This window comes from Chaetodon trifascialis, chromosome 2 (assembly GCF_039877785.1).
Source record: "Chaetodon trifascialis isolate fChaTrf1 chromosome 2, fChaTrf1.hap1, whole genome shotgun sequence".
Taxonomy (NCBI): Eukaryota; Metazoa; Chordata; class Actinopteri; order Chaetodontiformes; family Chaetodontidae; genus Chaetodon; species Chaetodon trifascialis.
The window spans coordinates 16,178,824-16,191,521 of record NC_092057.1 but is presented as its reverse complement, the minus strand read 5'-3'; the positions used below and the strand labels follow the sequence as shown (position 1 = coordinate 16,191,521).

General features: G+C 41.2%; 3 protein-coding genes across 5 annotated transcripts in view; 2 read left to right on the top strand and 1 right to left on the bottom strand.

Moving 5' to 3' along the window:
* Positions 1-12,698, bottom strand: part of shoc2 (SHOC2 leucine rich repeat scaffold protein) — a 370,366-nt gene that overhangs the window by 179,483 nt on the left and 178,185 nt on the right. The window lies entirely within an intron of this gene.
* vps37a (VPS37A subunit of ESCRT-I) lies at positions 326-7,428 on the top strand. The gene is made up of 12 exons (XM_070986696.1): positions 326-815; positions 1,903-1,977; positions 2,716-2,833; positions 3,705-3,808; positions 4,048-4,270; positions 4,547-4,617; positions 4,755-4,882; positions 4,995-5,053; positions 5,162-5,230; positions 5,392-5,535; positions 5,663-5,751; positions 5,998-7,428. The coding sequence occupies exons 1-11, from the start codon at positions 706-708 to the stop codon at positions 5,741-5,743; spliced, it is 1,182 nt and encodes a 393-aa protein (XP_070842797.1). The 5' UTR covers positions 326-705; the 3' UTR covers positions 5,744-5,751; positions 5,998-7,428.
* nsmce1 (NSE1 homolog, SMC5-SMC6 complex component) lies at positions 8,467-12,596 on the top strand. 3 transcript variants are annotated; one of them, XM_070982998.1, is made up of 8 exons: positions 8,467-8,541; positions 8,921-9,052; positions 9,366-9,487; positions 9,970-10,047; positions 10,222-10,368; positions 11,297-11,413; positions 12,070-12,196; positions 12,464-12,596. In XM_070982998.1, the coding sequence occupies exons 2-8, from the start codon at positions 8,935-8,937 to the stop codon at positions 12,496-12,498; spliced, it is 744 nt and encodes a 247-aa protein (XP_070839099.1). In that variant the 5' UTR covers positions 8,467-8,541; positions 8,921-8,934; the 3' UTR covers positions 12,499-12,596. The 3 variants fall into 3 exon arrangements, with proteins under 3 accessions (XP_070839099.1, XP_070839107.1, XP_070839116.1); XM_070983006.1 differs by having other exon boundaries at positions 11,326-11,413; positions 12,129-12,196; positions 12,464-12,587; XM_070983015.1 differs by having other exon boundaries at positions 12,129-12,196; positions 12,464-12,587.

Genomic DNA, 12,698 nt, shown 5'->3' with positions numbered 1-12,698 from the left:
GTTGGCACATCCCATACCTCTTTTTACTACCACCAGAATTTTTACAGTACGATGTAATATTTTGGAAATAACCACACCTTGACACCCTAAATTGTTATTGGTATGTCATACATGAATTCAGTTCAAAACTATTAATTTAATAAAACACTCATGAATACAAAGGAAGAATTTATGTGGAAAATTAGCTAAATTAAACTTTTCAACGGCCGTGGTCTTTTCACACACTATATTTGAGTTTTTAAGCGTGCTAAATATAAATGACATTTTTGTTTTTGCTTAGTAATCTATCGCGACAACATGAAAACAGGAAGTTGCGCTTGACGTAGTCTTGATGCGTGACGTAATGCATAAATAAGTTGATCTCGTTCCTGCTTACTCGAAAGGTTGTCGTCCTCTCGCTACAATTATCTCTTGCCCTAGTAACACTAATGAATGATACAATTACAAACAAATCCTCTGAGATAAAACGGAACTGACGCTTCTGACACACGAGGATATGCCATCTGACTTCGTAACGTAGCATTAACTGTAACGGAAACCTCGTGACCACAACAAACCGAGTGTACAGTCAGCTAACAGGCGTTAGCCGCACAGCTCTCCGCGCCGTTTGCTGTTTATTCTCACTTTCTCTTCCATTTCGCTTTCGTCTTCAGTCGGCCATTAGATTCTGCCACCAAGTTCAGTCCGTGGTTTCTCCAGTAGAGGATGAACTGGTTTTTCTCCCAGTCCAAAGGCTCCGGACCTCTCCCTCCTCTGAACAGCTTACAGCAACAAAGACAGCGGCAGATCGACTCACTCAAAGCCGCTCATCCAAGGTAACAAACGGCAGCCAGACACCGAAAACCACGACCCAGTGCTGCCGGTTAGCTTGTTAACATTGACGTTATTTTGTCGATGGGCAGTTGTTCCTGCTAATTTGACTTATGTTAATTGTTTTAACACATAGATTGAGTTTACATACACTCAACCAATGTTTACTTGACACAGCTAGCATGCTAGCTCACAATTCAGTCACAAGAAGTACTCTAGACTAAAAAATGCCGCCTTGCTTCGTTTTTCTCACATTTGTCCCTGTACCTGGATTCTGTAAATATGTCGAAATGCCAGACGAGGCATACTGTACGTGAACCCAAAGCCATCCTCTACTGTGAACAGCCAATGTTTGCTCGTAGCTAACTAGCTCGGTGTGGTAAGCAGGGCGCCGTGTTAGCTGCCAAGCTAATCAAGTCAGCCAGTGAGAGTCACCGTGTCTATTTTAAGGAGTGATGACACAAGTCGTGGCTGACCTGCCATATCGTGTGATCATTCCAGTGTTTGACACGCCAACTTGTCACGCATGTAGATTTGGGAGCAGCTTGCTAGTTAGATGTGGAGATTAAAGTATTAGCCTTTGTTTACTTTCGTGGAATCGCAGAGGCCACAAAGCCCGATGTTCTGTGGTGAATGCCGATCATGGTGCAGCAATGTTGCGAAGAAATAAGTGGATGGAAAAGGAAATGGGTACTGTTCAAAGATTCTTTACTGGCACGGGTGTGACATGCAGCTGTGGACAGGCCATATCAGGCTTTCGAAACATGGGGGTGGAGTATTGTTGAGCAAACTTCACGGCACAGATTGTTTACAAGTCTAATGTAGGTCTTGGCTGACAACTGCTTCTCAGCCAATCCACCATAAACATGGTCCCATTTATTCAGAGCTGTGTTCTGCTTCATAACACTACACATGCTTAATCCCTTTCCCACCAAAAATGGCCACATTTTCCATTTGTTGCACTTTGTTATGTTTATTATCTAAGAAGTCGAGTTCATGGGCGAGGATTGGCCTCGTTTCTAAATGTCCCAATCATGATTACTGATGCAAGGCTGCAGATTATGACCTCCCTGTGTTACTGTTTCCCAACAGCCTCGCAGAGATCCAGAAGGATGTCGAGTACAGAATACCTTTCACAGTCAACAACTCCACCATTAGTGTTAACATGTGAGTACATCTTTGCAAATACAGCCACAGTGTTTGAGTATCACAAGCAGGCTGTGGGCTGGCTTCATGGTCACTCACACTGATTTTGGTTTGAAAATGAATTAATCACACAACAGCCTTGTCATTAAAGTGTTTCTTTAAAATAACAAACAAAACAAAAGAAAAAACAAAATCAGCTAAAACACGTGACAGGTTGAAATTACAAAAACATTGAATGGTAATCTTACATGAGTTCAACCTGCTATTGTACGTGATTAAATGTTTTATTCCATATTTATTCTGTTTTCAAACACAAATATACACGCACAGATCACAAGAAATACACATAACATCAGGAATGAAACATCTCAAAGCAGAGTTGTCCACTATACCAGAAACTAACTTAATATTGTCCTATTTCCACAAGACTGTTGAAGAAGAAAGACAAGAAGAGACACTTAAGTAAAACAGCATGTCTCATTGGCTTTAGTCCCGCAGCGTGAAAAAGTCAAATTTTGTTTGTCCATGAACGCTCTTAATGAAAACAACATTCCCTCCAGTGGTGCAGAGGCTTCCTATTTTTTTTTACATGTGAAGCCTCAAAGAACTAGAGCAGAGTTAATCAGGAACAAATATATATATTACATTACTATAATACCTTATTACTGTATTATTATTCGTCACATATTTAATATCAACTACCCTGTTCTTAGTATTCCTGAAAATTGAACTTATCGTGCTTCTTCTTTTTTCCTCTAGTCTGCTGCCTCCTCAGTTCCCCCAGGAGAAGCCGGTGGTTAGCGTCTACCCCCCTGTTGGTCATCATTTAGTCGACAGCAATAATGGCACCATGATCACCAGCCCCCTCATCACTAATGTAAGTAGTTGCCGGGCCTTTTGATTTTGATTAATTTAGTTATACTAGTGTTTTCGTGAGAGGCTTCGAAGACATCGAGGGTCTGTGATGTAAAACTGGCTAATTTGTCAGCCAGGTTGTGAAATTGTCAAACGTAGTACTATTATTATGTTATGAAAGATGTGGTGGAGGTGGGCAGACTCTGTTTTGAATACTGACAGTGTCTGGCGGTGTGTTTACTATATTGTTAAAAACAGGCAGATTTCATGGTGTCTTTACCCGTTAAGAGAAACCCTGTAAGTTAAACACAGGACAGGGACAGAATCCCAGTATGGCAGGATGAAAAGGGCAAGACCATTACTCATAGCTCTGACTACAACTGAAACTGAAATTAGTTAGACAAAATAAGGGGGTTTCCACAGCCGAACAGCAGTTATTTTGAAGATTTAGTAACATGTGAGTAGCAAAGATAAACTGTGATCCCACAGCACAGAGCCTGTCCTCTGACTGCCTCCTCAGTCCAAAAGCTGTTCAAGATATGATGTCAGCGTGAAACATAGAGTTCTGAATCTGATCAGAACAGCGATCTAAGTGTGCATGTTAACATATTCATAAAGTGTGACAGCTGTTGCTCAAAGCAAGGATAGGAGAAATGTGATTGCTGCTCAGCTGCACGGAAACGTGGGTTTTCCTGTGATTATGTAAATGCCTTCTCCTGAGTTCTCCATGCAAACATAATGTTTGTCGACTGTAGCAGTGTCAACTTGTTTTTTCTTCTCCTCTTTTTCTTATTTAATTGAACTTCTTTTATTCTCTCATGCTGTGGTGTCATAAGTGATAAAATTCTCACTTTCCTCAGAATATTTATGTTCTGTTGTTGTGCATGTTGTAGTTTGGGATGCACTCCGATCTGGGGAAGGTCATTCAGAGTCTGCTGGATGAGTTTTGGAAGAGTCCTCCTGCCTTGATGTCCTCTGGCCCTGCTGGTTTTCCATAGTGAGTCTGCGAGCACAATTTCTTTAAACATGTCGCAGGCCTTTGCCCAAATAGGCACATTAAAAAAGTTCTGTGTAGTTCAAGGACAAGTTCAGTCCCTGGTTGAATCACATACATATGAATCATATATGGCAAATAAAAAGAGTAAAGAAGCTTCTAAATATGTTCTCTAGAAATACATTTAATATGTTTGTTATCCTGAAGTGAAATAATCTCATTTCCTCCCATGTTTGACACAGTGGTATGTACAAGTCGTCAGGCATCGCTCCTTACCCCACTCAGGCTTTCCACTATGGTCCTCGTCATGTGGGTCCCGGCCACACACCGCCTGCTGGTTCAGGCCCAGCTCCAGCTCCCATGTCTCACCCAGGGGTCGATAGTGCCCATGGGCCCCCTCGAGCTCCAGCCCCATACGGACTGATTTGTGATCTGCCACTGCCTGTTCCAACAGGAGACTCCCAGGTACACCCAGGGGTGTTCACATTTTAAAGGAACAGAGGACCATGATATGAGCTGTTTGAAAAGCAAACGTCAAGTCAGGCATTGACAGTTTGCAAAGCATCAGTAATCTCTAATTTATATAATAAATGAATAATAAAAGGAAGAGCGACAACGTCTGGCAGCCCAAGAAAGAAGCCGGTTTCCACTGATTGGCCAGCTTCAGACGAATCCAGCATCAGCACAGACATAAATTCATTGTAAATTGTGATCTGTTTATATTCCTGCTGTGTGTTTCAGGCTGGACTGAATGGACACATGTACAAGATGCCTGAGATTCCCGAGTCTTTTCCTGAGCTCTGTGACATGAAGTAAAGTATCAACTTAAAATGTCTTTTGTTTGAGCTAAGAAAGCTCTCTTTCGTACCCACGACATTAATGTATTTGCTCTCTTACCTGCTTTTGCACATCTACTCATGTCTGCCACCTTCTGCTGTTCCTCTTCTAGTCTGATGCAGTTGTCGAACATGTCTGAAAATGAGGATGTGTTACTGGAGTTCTTTGTGAGTTTGCCACAACTCAAACAGGTCACCAGTGATAAAGAAGAGCTGGTCAACAATATAGTGGACATGGCGAGTAAGTTCCTTTTCTGCAAATCTCTGAAGATCTTGATGGTTAACGTTGAAAGACAAGTTAAGCTGTATATGAATTTCACTGAGATTTGTGCATCTGTGTTTGTCGTGTGCAGAGAAGAACCTTCAGATAGAGCCACAGCTGGAAGGAAAAAGACAAGAAATGCTCTACAAGGTCAGATATTACATCTCTACACCCCCCCCCCTTCTCATACAGACACACAGCAAACATATTCATGCTATTGTCCGGCAGCTTGTGATGTGTGTTTTTGTCTGCTGACAGTACGAACAGCTGACTCAGATGAAATCGGCCTTTGAGACAAGGATGCAGAGACAGCATGAGCTCAGTGAGGTAAGAGGCGCATCACTGTGGTTCGATTGATAATAAGTTTTGAGTGCTGATGCACTTTTGTGGATCCAAGCTGCCTGTTTTATGTCATGGTTTTCAATAACCCCATTTGCTTGAACAAAATTTCTCTCTCCCACCTTTTTGTGTCTTTTCTCCCCAACCAGAGCTGCAGTCTTAGCACCCTACAGGCTCGGTTAAAAGTTGCAGCCCACCAGGCCGAGGAGGAATCGGAAGAGACGGCTGAAAACTTCCTGGAGGGACGCACAGACATCGATGAATTCCTGACCAGCTTCATGGAGAAGAGAACGGTGAGAAGCCAGATGTGCAGTTACTTGTGTAAAGATGACCACGATGTGCTGTGAATGTAATCAGAGGTGCAGTGACGTAACGCCTGAAGAGGAAACGTGTTTGGACCGTTTTTGTGTTCTTCCACAGCTTTGCCACAGCAGAAGGGCCAAAGAGGAAAAGCTGCAACAGTCCATCAACACACATGGACTGTTTCCGACCAGCCACTAGAACACAAGGTAGAACACACACACACACACACACACACACACACACACACACACACACACACACACACACACACACACACACACACACACACAGAGAGAGTCAGTGATTTGTCTCTCTGTGGAGGAAACAGGTGGTTCTCAGCTGACTGTTTCACAGCAGGCAGCAGCACTTCCCTTCCCTTTTTATGAGGCCAAAACTGGTTTGTCTTCATTTTCTGTTCATTCTGCTTCTCACTTCTCACATTTGGTCCTCAGGTTTGGTGTTTTCTCAGCCAACTGCTGTCAACTAAAAAAGATAAAAGACATTTGAGGGGAGAAAAAGCACACTGAGTCAACAACGGGCACTTTGGAGACATGAGGAGACGGGGATGGCAATGACGGGCTCAGAAGAGGAGCCCACTGTGCCCAGATCTTAAAAAAGAAAAGAAAAAAAAACAGCTGAAGCTGGATGGAGAAACTATCGAGTCACCACACAAGGCCAAAACTGGGAGAATGAGTGACACAGTGTTTCCTACCACATTCATTTCTATTGCACATGCGGTTCGTCCAGTTTTGACTTGACGGTGGACAAAGAGTTTTGTTTCTTGGCAGAATTTCTGTCACGTTGCTCAATAAGAGAAACACCTGCATCTGTGCAGGGCGGTTGGTGATGTGAACACATTTGGAAGAAAGTACTTATTGTTTAGGGCAGTATTCCAATCGTACACTTTTTCATGCAGTGAGCAAGTAAATGTCACTATGAACTTCTCGGTAAAATGCTAATGTCAGTTTCTGTACTTCTCGTCTCTGAGATCATTGTCGGGTCCTTGCTTCATTTTTCCTGAAAGCCTACTGGAGAGACAGAAGAACGACAGTATGTTTGCACTGCAGATCTCCTGTTTACATTGGAAAGGTAGTTCTACACATTAACATGAAACTCAGCACTGGTAGTGTCACTTTAACAAGTCAAGGTAATCCTCTGACAAACAAGAAGCAAGGACCGGGCAGTGCTGTCAGGAGACCTTTAGCTCGGGCCTTTAAAGCTGAACTCTTTGCGGGCAGCGGTTGGTCCTTTACGTCAGTGGCTGTACCACTTCAGTAATGTGCCTCAATATCAGTGTGTTTGCACAGACATTAATAACTCAATTCAGCTCGCCAAGGCAATACTCTGATTCTCGTAACATTGTTGACACCATCACTGAGTTATCTACTGTATGTAAAAATCAAAGTCAACACAGTCCAAATATTTTTTTCTATTTGCTGTATTATGTGTTTGTGGGAGGCTTAAAAGCCACAAACTATTTTAAACATTGACCAGTTTAACAACCATGATGTAAACTGAGGTTATCGGGAAGTTAGAGCACCACAAACTGTGCGAACGGTTTAATCACACTGTTACATTAATGCTTTTTACATGAGTTATGTGTGTATGTGTAAACATACTGATCACGAGGAGCACCGTTATGGTATAACCGCCTATTTTCTGACACCATTTCAACTTGAAATTTTTTGATTGAGAACCTCAGAAGATTTGGCATAGTGTTTGGGGAATATTAGGGGAAATGCTGCAGTGGCATTGGATACTGTATTTAAATGTTAATAATAGGCTATATTGTAATCAAAGACTCAGACACCTTGTATTATATGTTCTTATTTAATTTGTTAGAGTAATAAATCATTTAGAATAAACCTTGTTTGCTTTACTTGCTTTAAGACTGTCTTCATTATAACAGAGATCCATTAAGTTCAGTGTAAATACTCTCAACATGTTTACCCACTCCACCCGCTTCCTTGTTAATCTCATAACAAGCAAGATACTATCAACACTTGCACTGAACTTCACATTATAGCACTTCATTATCACCTTCAAACTTAAGTTTCTCATTGAATCCCACTAAATACTCCTGCAGAATATCAGCACTGTGCCTTGAGGGGAGAAGTGATTTGTTACGGGATCCGGGTTTATAATGGGATTTCCACATGGCCCAAAACAAGTAATAAGGGAGATCATGCATCTGTGAAACAAAAGGATATAAATACATTGTGTTCCTTTAATAGGGGTGCTTAAGTGTATATGCTTAAAAAAATAAACTTGCACAAAATCTACTCAGGTTTGATTCAGACAGGAGCTGCAGAAGCACATGGGCTGAGGGAAATACTCATACTCAGCAGGTTTTATTGTATTGTTTGTATGGAAAAGCCAAGCCAACGCAGCAGAGGCCCCTAAGCCTGAACTCCACAACCTACCCAAACTAACAACTGGATGCAAAACCTTGCAGATCGCAGCATTTCTACAAGTCAGCGACTTAAACAGATCAGTCCTGATTATATGAACCATACATTGTCTCTACACAGTAAAAAAAAAAAAAAGTTTGGGAGCCCCACAGTTCATGTCACCACTCCTGATGTACATTCATCCATTACATGTCTGCATTGATTTACAAGAGGAAATTTTAATCTTTCAGAAATAAGCGATCAAACAAAATTAAATGACATTATTTTCTGGATTTCGCTGTTGATTTCCTTTTTCATTTTGCAAAGCAGCGAATCATCAGATTTATGAGAGAAGTGTCAAAAAGTTGAGTTTACATTGCAATGAGTGTAAGATTGGATGAGATTACACTTGTAGTACAATATCATAATCAGTGTTTGAAGAGAAAAGTATTTACTTCTGTTGTGGCGCGGTGCGCGTGGTGATTTGTCCGGACCAGCAGGTGGCGGTAATTCATCATACAGGCTACAGGTACCGGAAATCGACGAAGAAGAAAAAGAAAGGCCGGGAAAAAGAATGACAACACAGAAGTCTGAAATGCTGTAAAGGTAAACCGCAAATAACAGAGGTCTGCTCCTAGCTAACTTAACCTCCACGTAGGCGCAAGTTAGCAAACAGTTAACGTTCAGCGGACAGTTGAAACACTTATGTAGCGTTAACGTTAGCTAGCTAAATTATCTGTGACAGCGGCTAACGCTGTTCACGCTCAGTAAGTGTTAAAAGACTGATTAAGTCAACACGAAGTTAGTGTCTTTTTGCTTGGTCATATATTTCGACAGCTGTCTCCTTTCTGTGGTCATTTAAATCTGTTAGAGTCTGTTCACTCTTTTTTATGTTAGGTTTCAGTGCTTTTCTTTAACAACCATTTCCCAATATATCGTAATTTGATGACTACATACCTTTAGTATATGTCTTCTGTGTGTCCAGGTTTGTCCAGAAACATGTCTCGGCAGATGGGAGACAGCCATCGAAGGTTCCTGCAGACCATGATGGCTAATGGCATCGTTGATGAACAAGGGGCAGAGACACTTTATCGATACTGTTGTGAAACACACAACAGTGAGTTATTTCATACATATATAAACAGTTAGCGCTGTTTGTCCAGAATAACAGTTCATCTCTTTGTCAGGAGACAGGATTCACATCGCGGGTCAAGGCCTGTGCAAATCCTTCAGTGAAGGAATTACACTGTATTTTTTAGCATTTTAAACTGAATTGTCCTATACATGACCCACTTGAACTGTATTTAAACATCAGTTACACGACTAATCAGTTAGACAGAAATTGCAATCTCCATAAAAGTAGATTCCCTATGTGTTAGCGTGTTCTTGACATGAACAGACTTGTTCTTTCCTTCTCTTATTTTTTGCAGCACAGCATGCTCCTGACAAACTGGATGATTTCATTGATGCCATCAACTCCAAGCTGCAGCCCCTGTTCATGCAGATTAGAAAAGGGATGTCTGAAGACAATGGTCACCAGTACTACGCTTTGGTTAGTAGATTTAATCACTACACTGGGCCCGTGCTGTCAGGCCTGTAACCTAAGTCACCTATTTAAAGTCCTAAAAATGTTGCTTAGTGAGTCGAGGTAGCGAGTGCCACAGGACAAGAACCTGCGTGGTGACTTTACAGACATGGGGGGCTGTGGAGCTTAACAAAAGAAGCTTCTATCGGCCTGCATGTTCTTCAAAGTCAAACATACACCATGCTTCACTCAACTTAGTCAAGGAAAACAAATAATAGTCTTTCAGAGGTTGTCATTTGATTATATGTTTAAAAAGGATTAGCAAATTTTCACATTCAACTTTTTTGGAATCAGAGTTGTACAAGAAGCTGTTGCGGTTTGTGATTTGAATCAAATTGCAAGAAAGCATTTTTATATGTGTCAGTTTCAGTAGTTGTTCATTAGGGGGTGAAAGACCCCCGACAACTGTGAGGCCTTGTTAACCATCATCTCACATTAATCCTGTCCAGGTAAACATGGCTGAGACTGAAGTAACCAGGATGTCGTTAGATTACGCTGACAATGAGCTGGAGCTGTTCAGGAAAGCGGTGAGTTGATTTCACAGATGCAGAACCTGCAGAGTAACATTTTGTAGACACTTTTGATTTTAAAACACATGTTTCTAGCAATGAGACATGTCAGCAGTAATCGGCATTGTGCCTCTTCAGAACCTGTTTCTCCTCGGTGGAACGTGTGTCCTGACTCTAGCTGTTCTGATTCAGATGGACCTGATCGTGGGCTCTGACAATGGCAAGGCCTCCTCCACCGACATCCTGAACATCAGCGACACCCTGACCACCAAAAAACTGAAGAAGAGCGAGACGGAGCACCTCTTGAATCGACTCGTCCACGACAAATGGCTAAATGAGGTAAAACACAGCATCTCAATTAAAATTGCAAAATCAGTTTTGTGTGGATCAATGACTGTAAAATACATAAAAATGGACGACACGTCTCCACTTCCTCCCACTGTACAAAAATGAAGCCAGAAACCCCGGGTATGGGCGCTGCCATCTTGTGCCAACAACATAACTTGGAACCACAGTCCACCTGAATCAATCCCAGTTTAGTCTTATCTGTCATCATGATGTTAAACCCCCTTTTTGTAGCATCACAAAACTAAAGAAAAGCAAATTTATCAGAAGAATGACAGAATTTATCTTTGGGAAAAATATATTTAATGTGTGCTTTGACTTTTTAGATTTGTTGATGTCCTATCCACTAACGTTGCGGTGGTGGGATTTATGACCTATACTGCAGGCAGCCGCCAGGGGGTGATCAAAATGTTTTGGCTCCATCTTTCTTGGAGTGGACAGAAATTTCCGTTTTTTGAGAGACACTTGAACACATTCACCTGTGCTACACTAAGCTAAGCTGACGCTAGCTTCATATTTACTGTACACATAGAAACTTGTGTTAACCATGAAGTCCTTAGATAAAGCTTTGTGCACGTTCACATTTAAGAGCTAGATGTCTAACGAAGTCAGTCACATGTAGCTGTTCAAAGATGTCCTTAGTAGAGAGTGAAATCAGAACACTGATGTGAAAAACTTTTGTGCTTCAATGAGGTGAAAGAAGTCAAATACTGCTACACAACAAGATGTTGAGCAGATATAAATCTGATGCTCAGCTGTCATGTACAAAGCTTTCTCACATCTTCCCAAATCCAGACTTTTCTGTTCAAATCATGGAGGATTAATTTAAATCATTTTCACCACTAAGGCTCTTTGCTGTCGTTCTTAACCACGCCTTGCTCCCACTTTGTCGCTCTGATTTGATTTCTGTTCATCGATTTAGAATCGGGGTGAATACACTTTTTCCACCAGATGTATCATAGAGATGGAGCCGTACATTCGAACAGTGTATCAGGACCAGGTCAAAGTGTGTCATATCTGTCACAACATGGCTTTCCAGGTAAGTGTTTCCTCTAAGCCTTATCACCATTATACCCTGTGACAAACACCTGAATGGAATGTGTTACATCGGTTCTGTCATTTAGAGGCTTCCAGGTGCTAATTTCATTAAATCACTACTAACTAGAGATGCTCTGCCTTAATGGAGAGAACTGGTTTTTATTTGAAGGTAGGCTACAATAGTTACATGATTATGTCATAATTGTTACTAAAAAAAAAAGATCCTTACAGGCAGTTTTGTCATGAAAAGCAGTCTGAGAAGTTGAAATCAGATGATTTCATTCAATAAATAAGCTAAATGAAATATTTGTACTGTTTGAAGCTATTAGCGAGATTAGCATCTGCAAAAACTAATTATACTGTGAAGAAGCGAATCTCTTTAGAGGTCAGACTTCCTCTTCAGTAACTCCATTAATATAAATGACCAAGAATCAATCTTTTTAATCATATGATCTGATGAGTTTGTGCAGCACAAACAGACGCAGTCAGTTTCCTACAGTAAGTAATGCTGACGTGTCCTGCTGCTTCAGCTTTGTTCAGCTTTTACTCTTGGTGTCATGTTGAGTTGTTGCGGATGCGTTCAGCTGATAGGTGACAAACCTCATCTACTCTAAACGAGTTTGCTCACAGTGTTAATCTCATCTTTTTTTCCCCCAGTGCCAAATGTGTGAGAATCCTCTATGTGGCATAAAGATACACAACCCGTGTGTGGCCAGATACTTCAAAGGAAGAACGGAGCCGCGGTGTCCAGCTTGTGATGACTTCTGGCCTCATGAAATCCCTGGTATTTATTGTTTATTTGTAGATATTTGCACACATATGTCAGACCTACAGTAGTTACATAGATGCTCTTTAAAGCCCAATTTTCAGTATGGACCTGCTGCAAAGCTGTCACCTGTTCCCAGGATACTGTCATCGTACATTACACTGATACTGCTTGAGTGTTTTATTTACATTAGTATATTAGTCTTGCTTTAGATATATTCATGAATACAATACAACGTACAGCAAGTCTGGTTGTTTCACATATTATATGCTGTGTTCATTGCAGAAGTCAGCCGGCCCCGCTCTCAGTCCAGAAGATGAGGACTTCAGCATCAAATCTCTTTTGTTGTTGCTTTTTTGTTTGTTAAAATTGTTTCATATTTGTAACATAACTTTGTAATAAACCAAACTGTTGATACAAACCCATTTAGTTATTCTTACAGAAGCGAATGAGAAAGTGTTCCACTGAAATGTCTTTAATTTGTCTGCTTACACACACTCTTCATCAAAAACCAACATCA

Coding starts and splice junctions, on each gene's coding strand:
- vps37a (XM_070986696.1), top strand. CDS start 706: ATGAACTGGTTTTTCTCCCAGTCCAAAGGCTCCGGACCTCTCCCTCCT. Junction 4,271..4,546: donor TTCCAACAGGAGACTCCCAG/GTACACCCAGGG, acceptor TGTGTGTTTCAG/GCTGGACTGAATGGACACAT. Junction 4,883..4,994: donor CAATATAGTGGACATGGCGA/GTAAGTTCCTTT, acceptor TGTCGTGTGCAG/AGAAGAACCTTCAGATAGAG.
- nsmce1 (XM_070982998.1), top strand. CDS start 8,935: ATGTCTCGGCAGATGGGAGACAGCCATCGAAGGTTCCTGCAGACCATG. Junction 9,488..9,969: donor GTCACCAGTACTACGCTTTG/GTTAGTAGATTT, acceptor AATCCTGTCCAG/GTAAACATGGCTGAGACTGA. Junction 11,414..12,069: donor GTCACAACATGGCTTTCCAG/GTAAGTGTTTCC, acceptor TTTTTCCCCCAG/TGCCAAATGTGTGAGAATCC.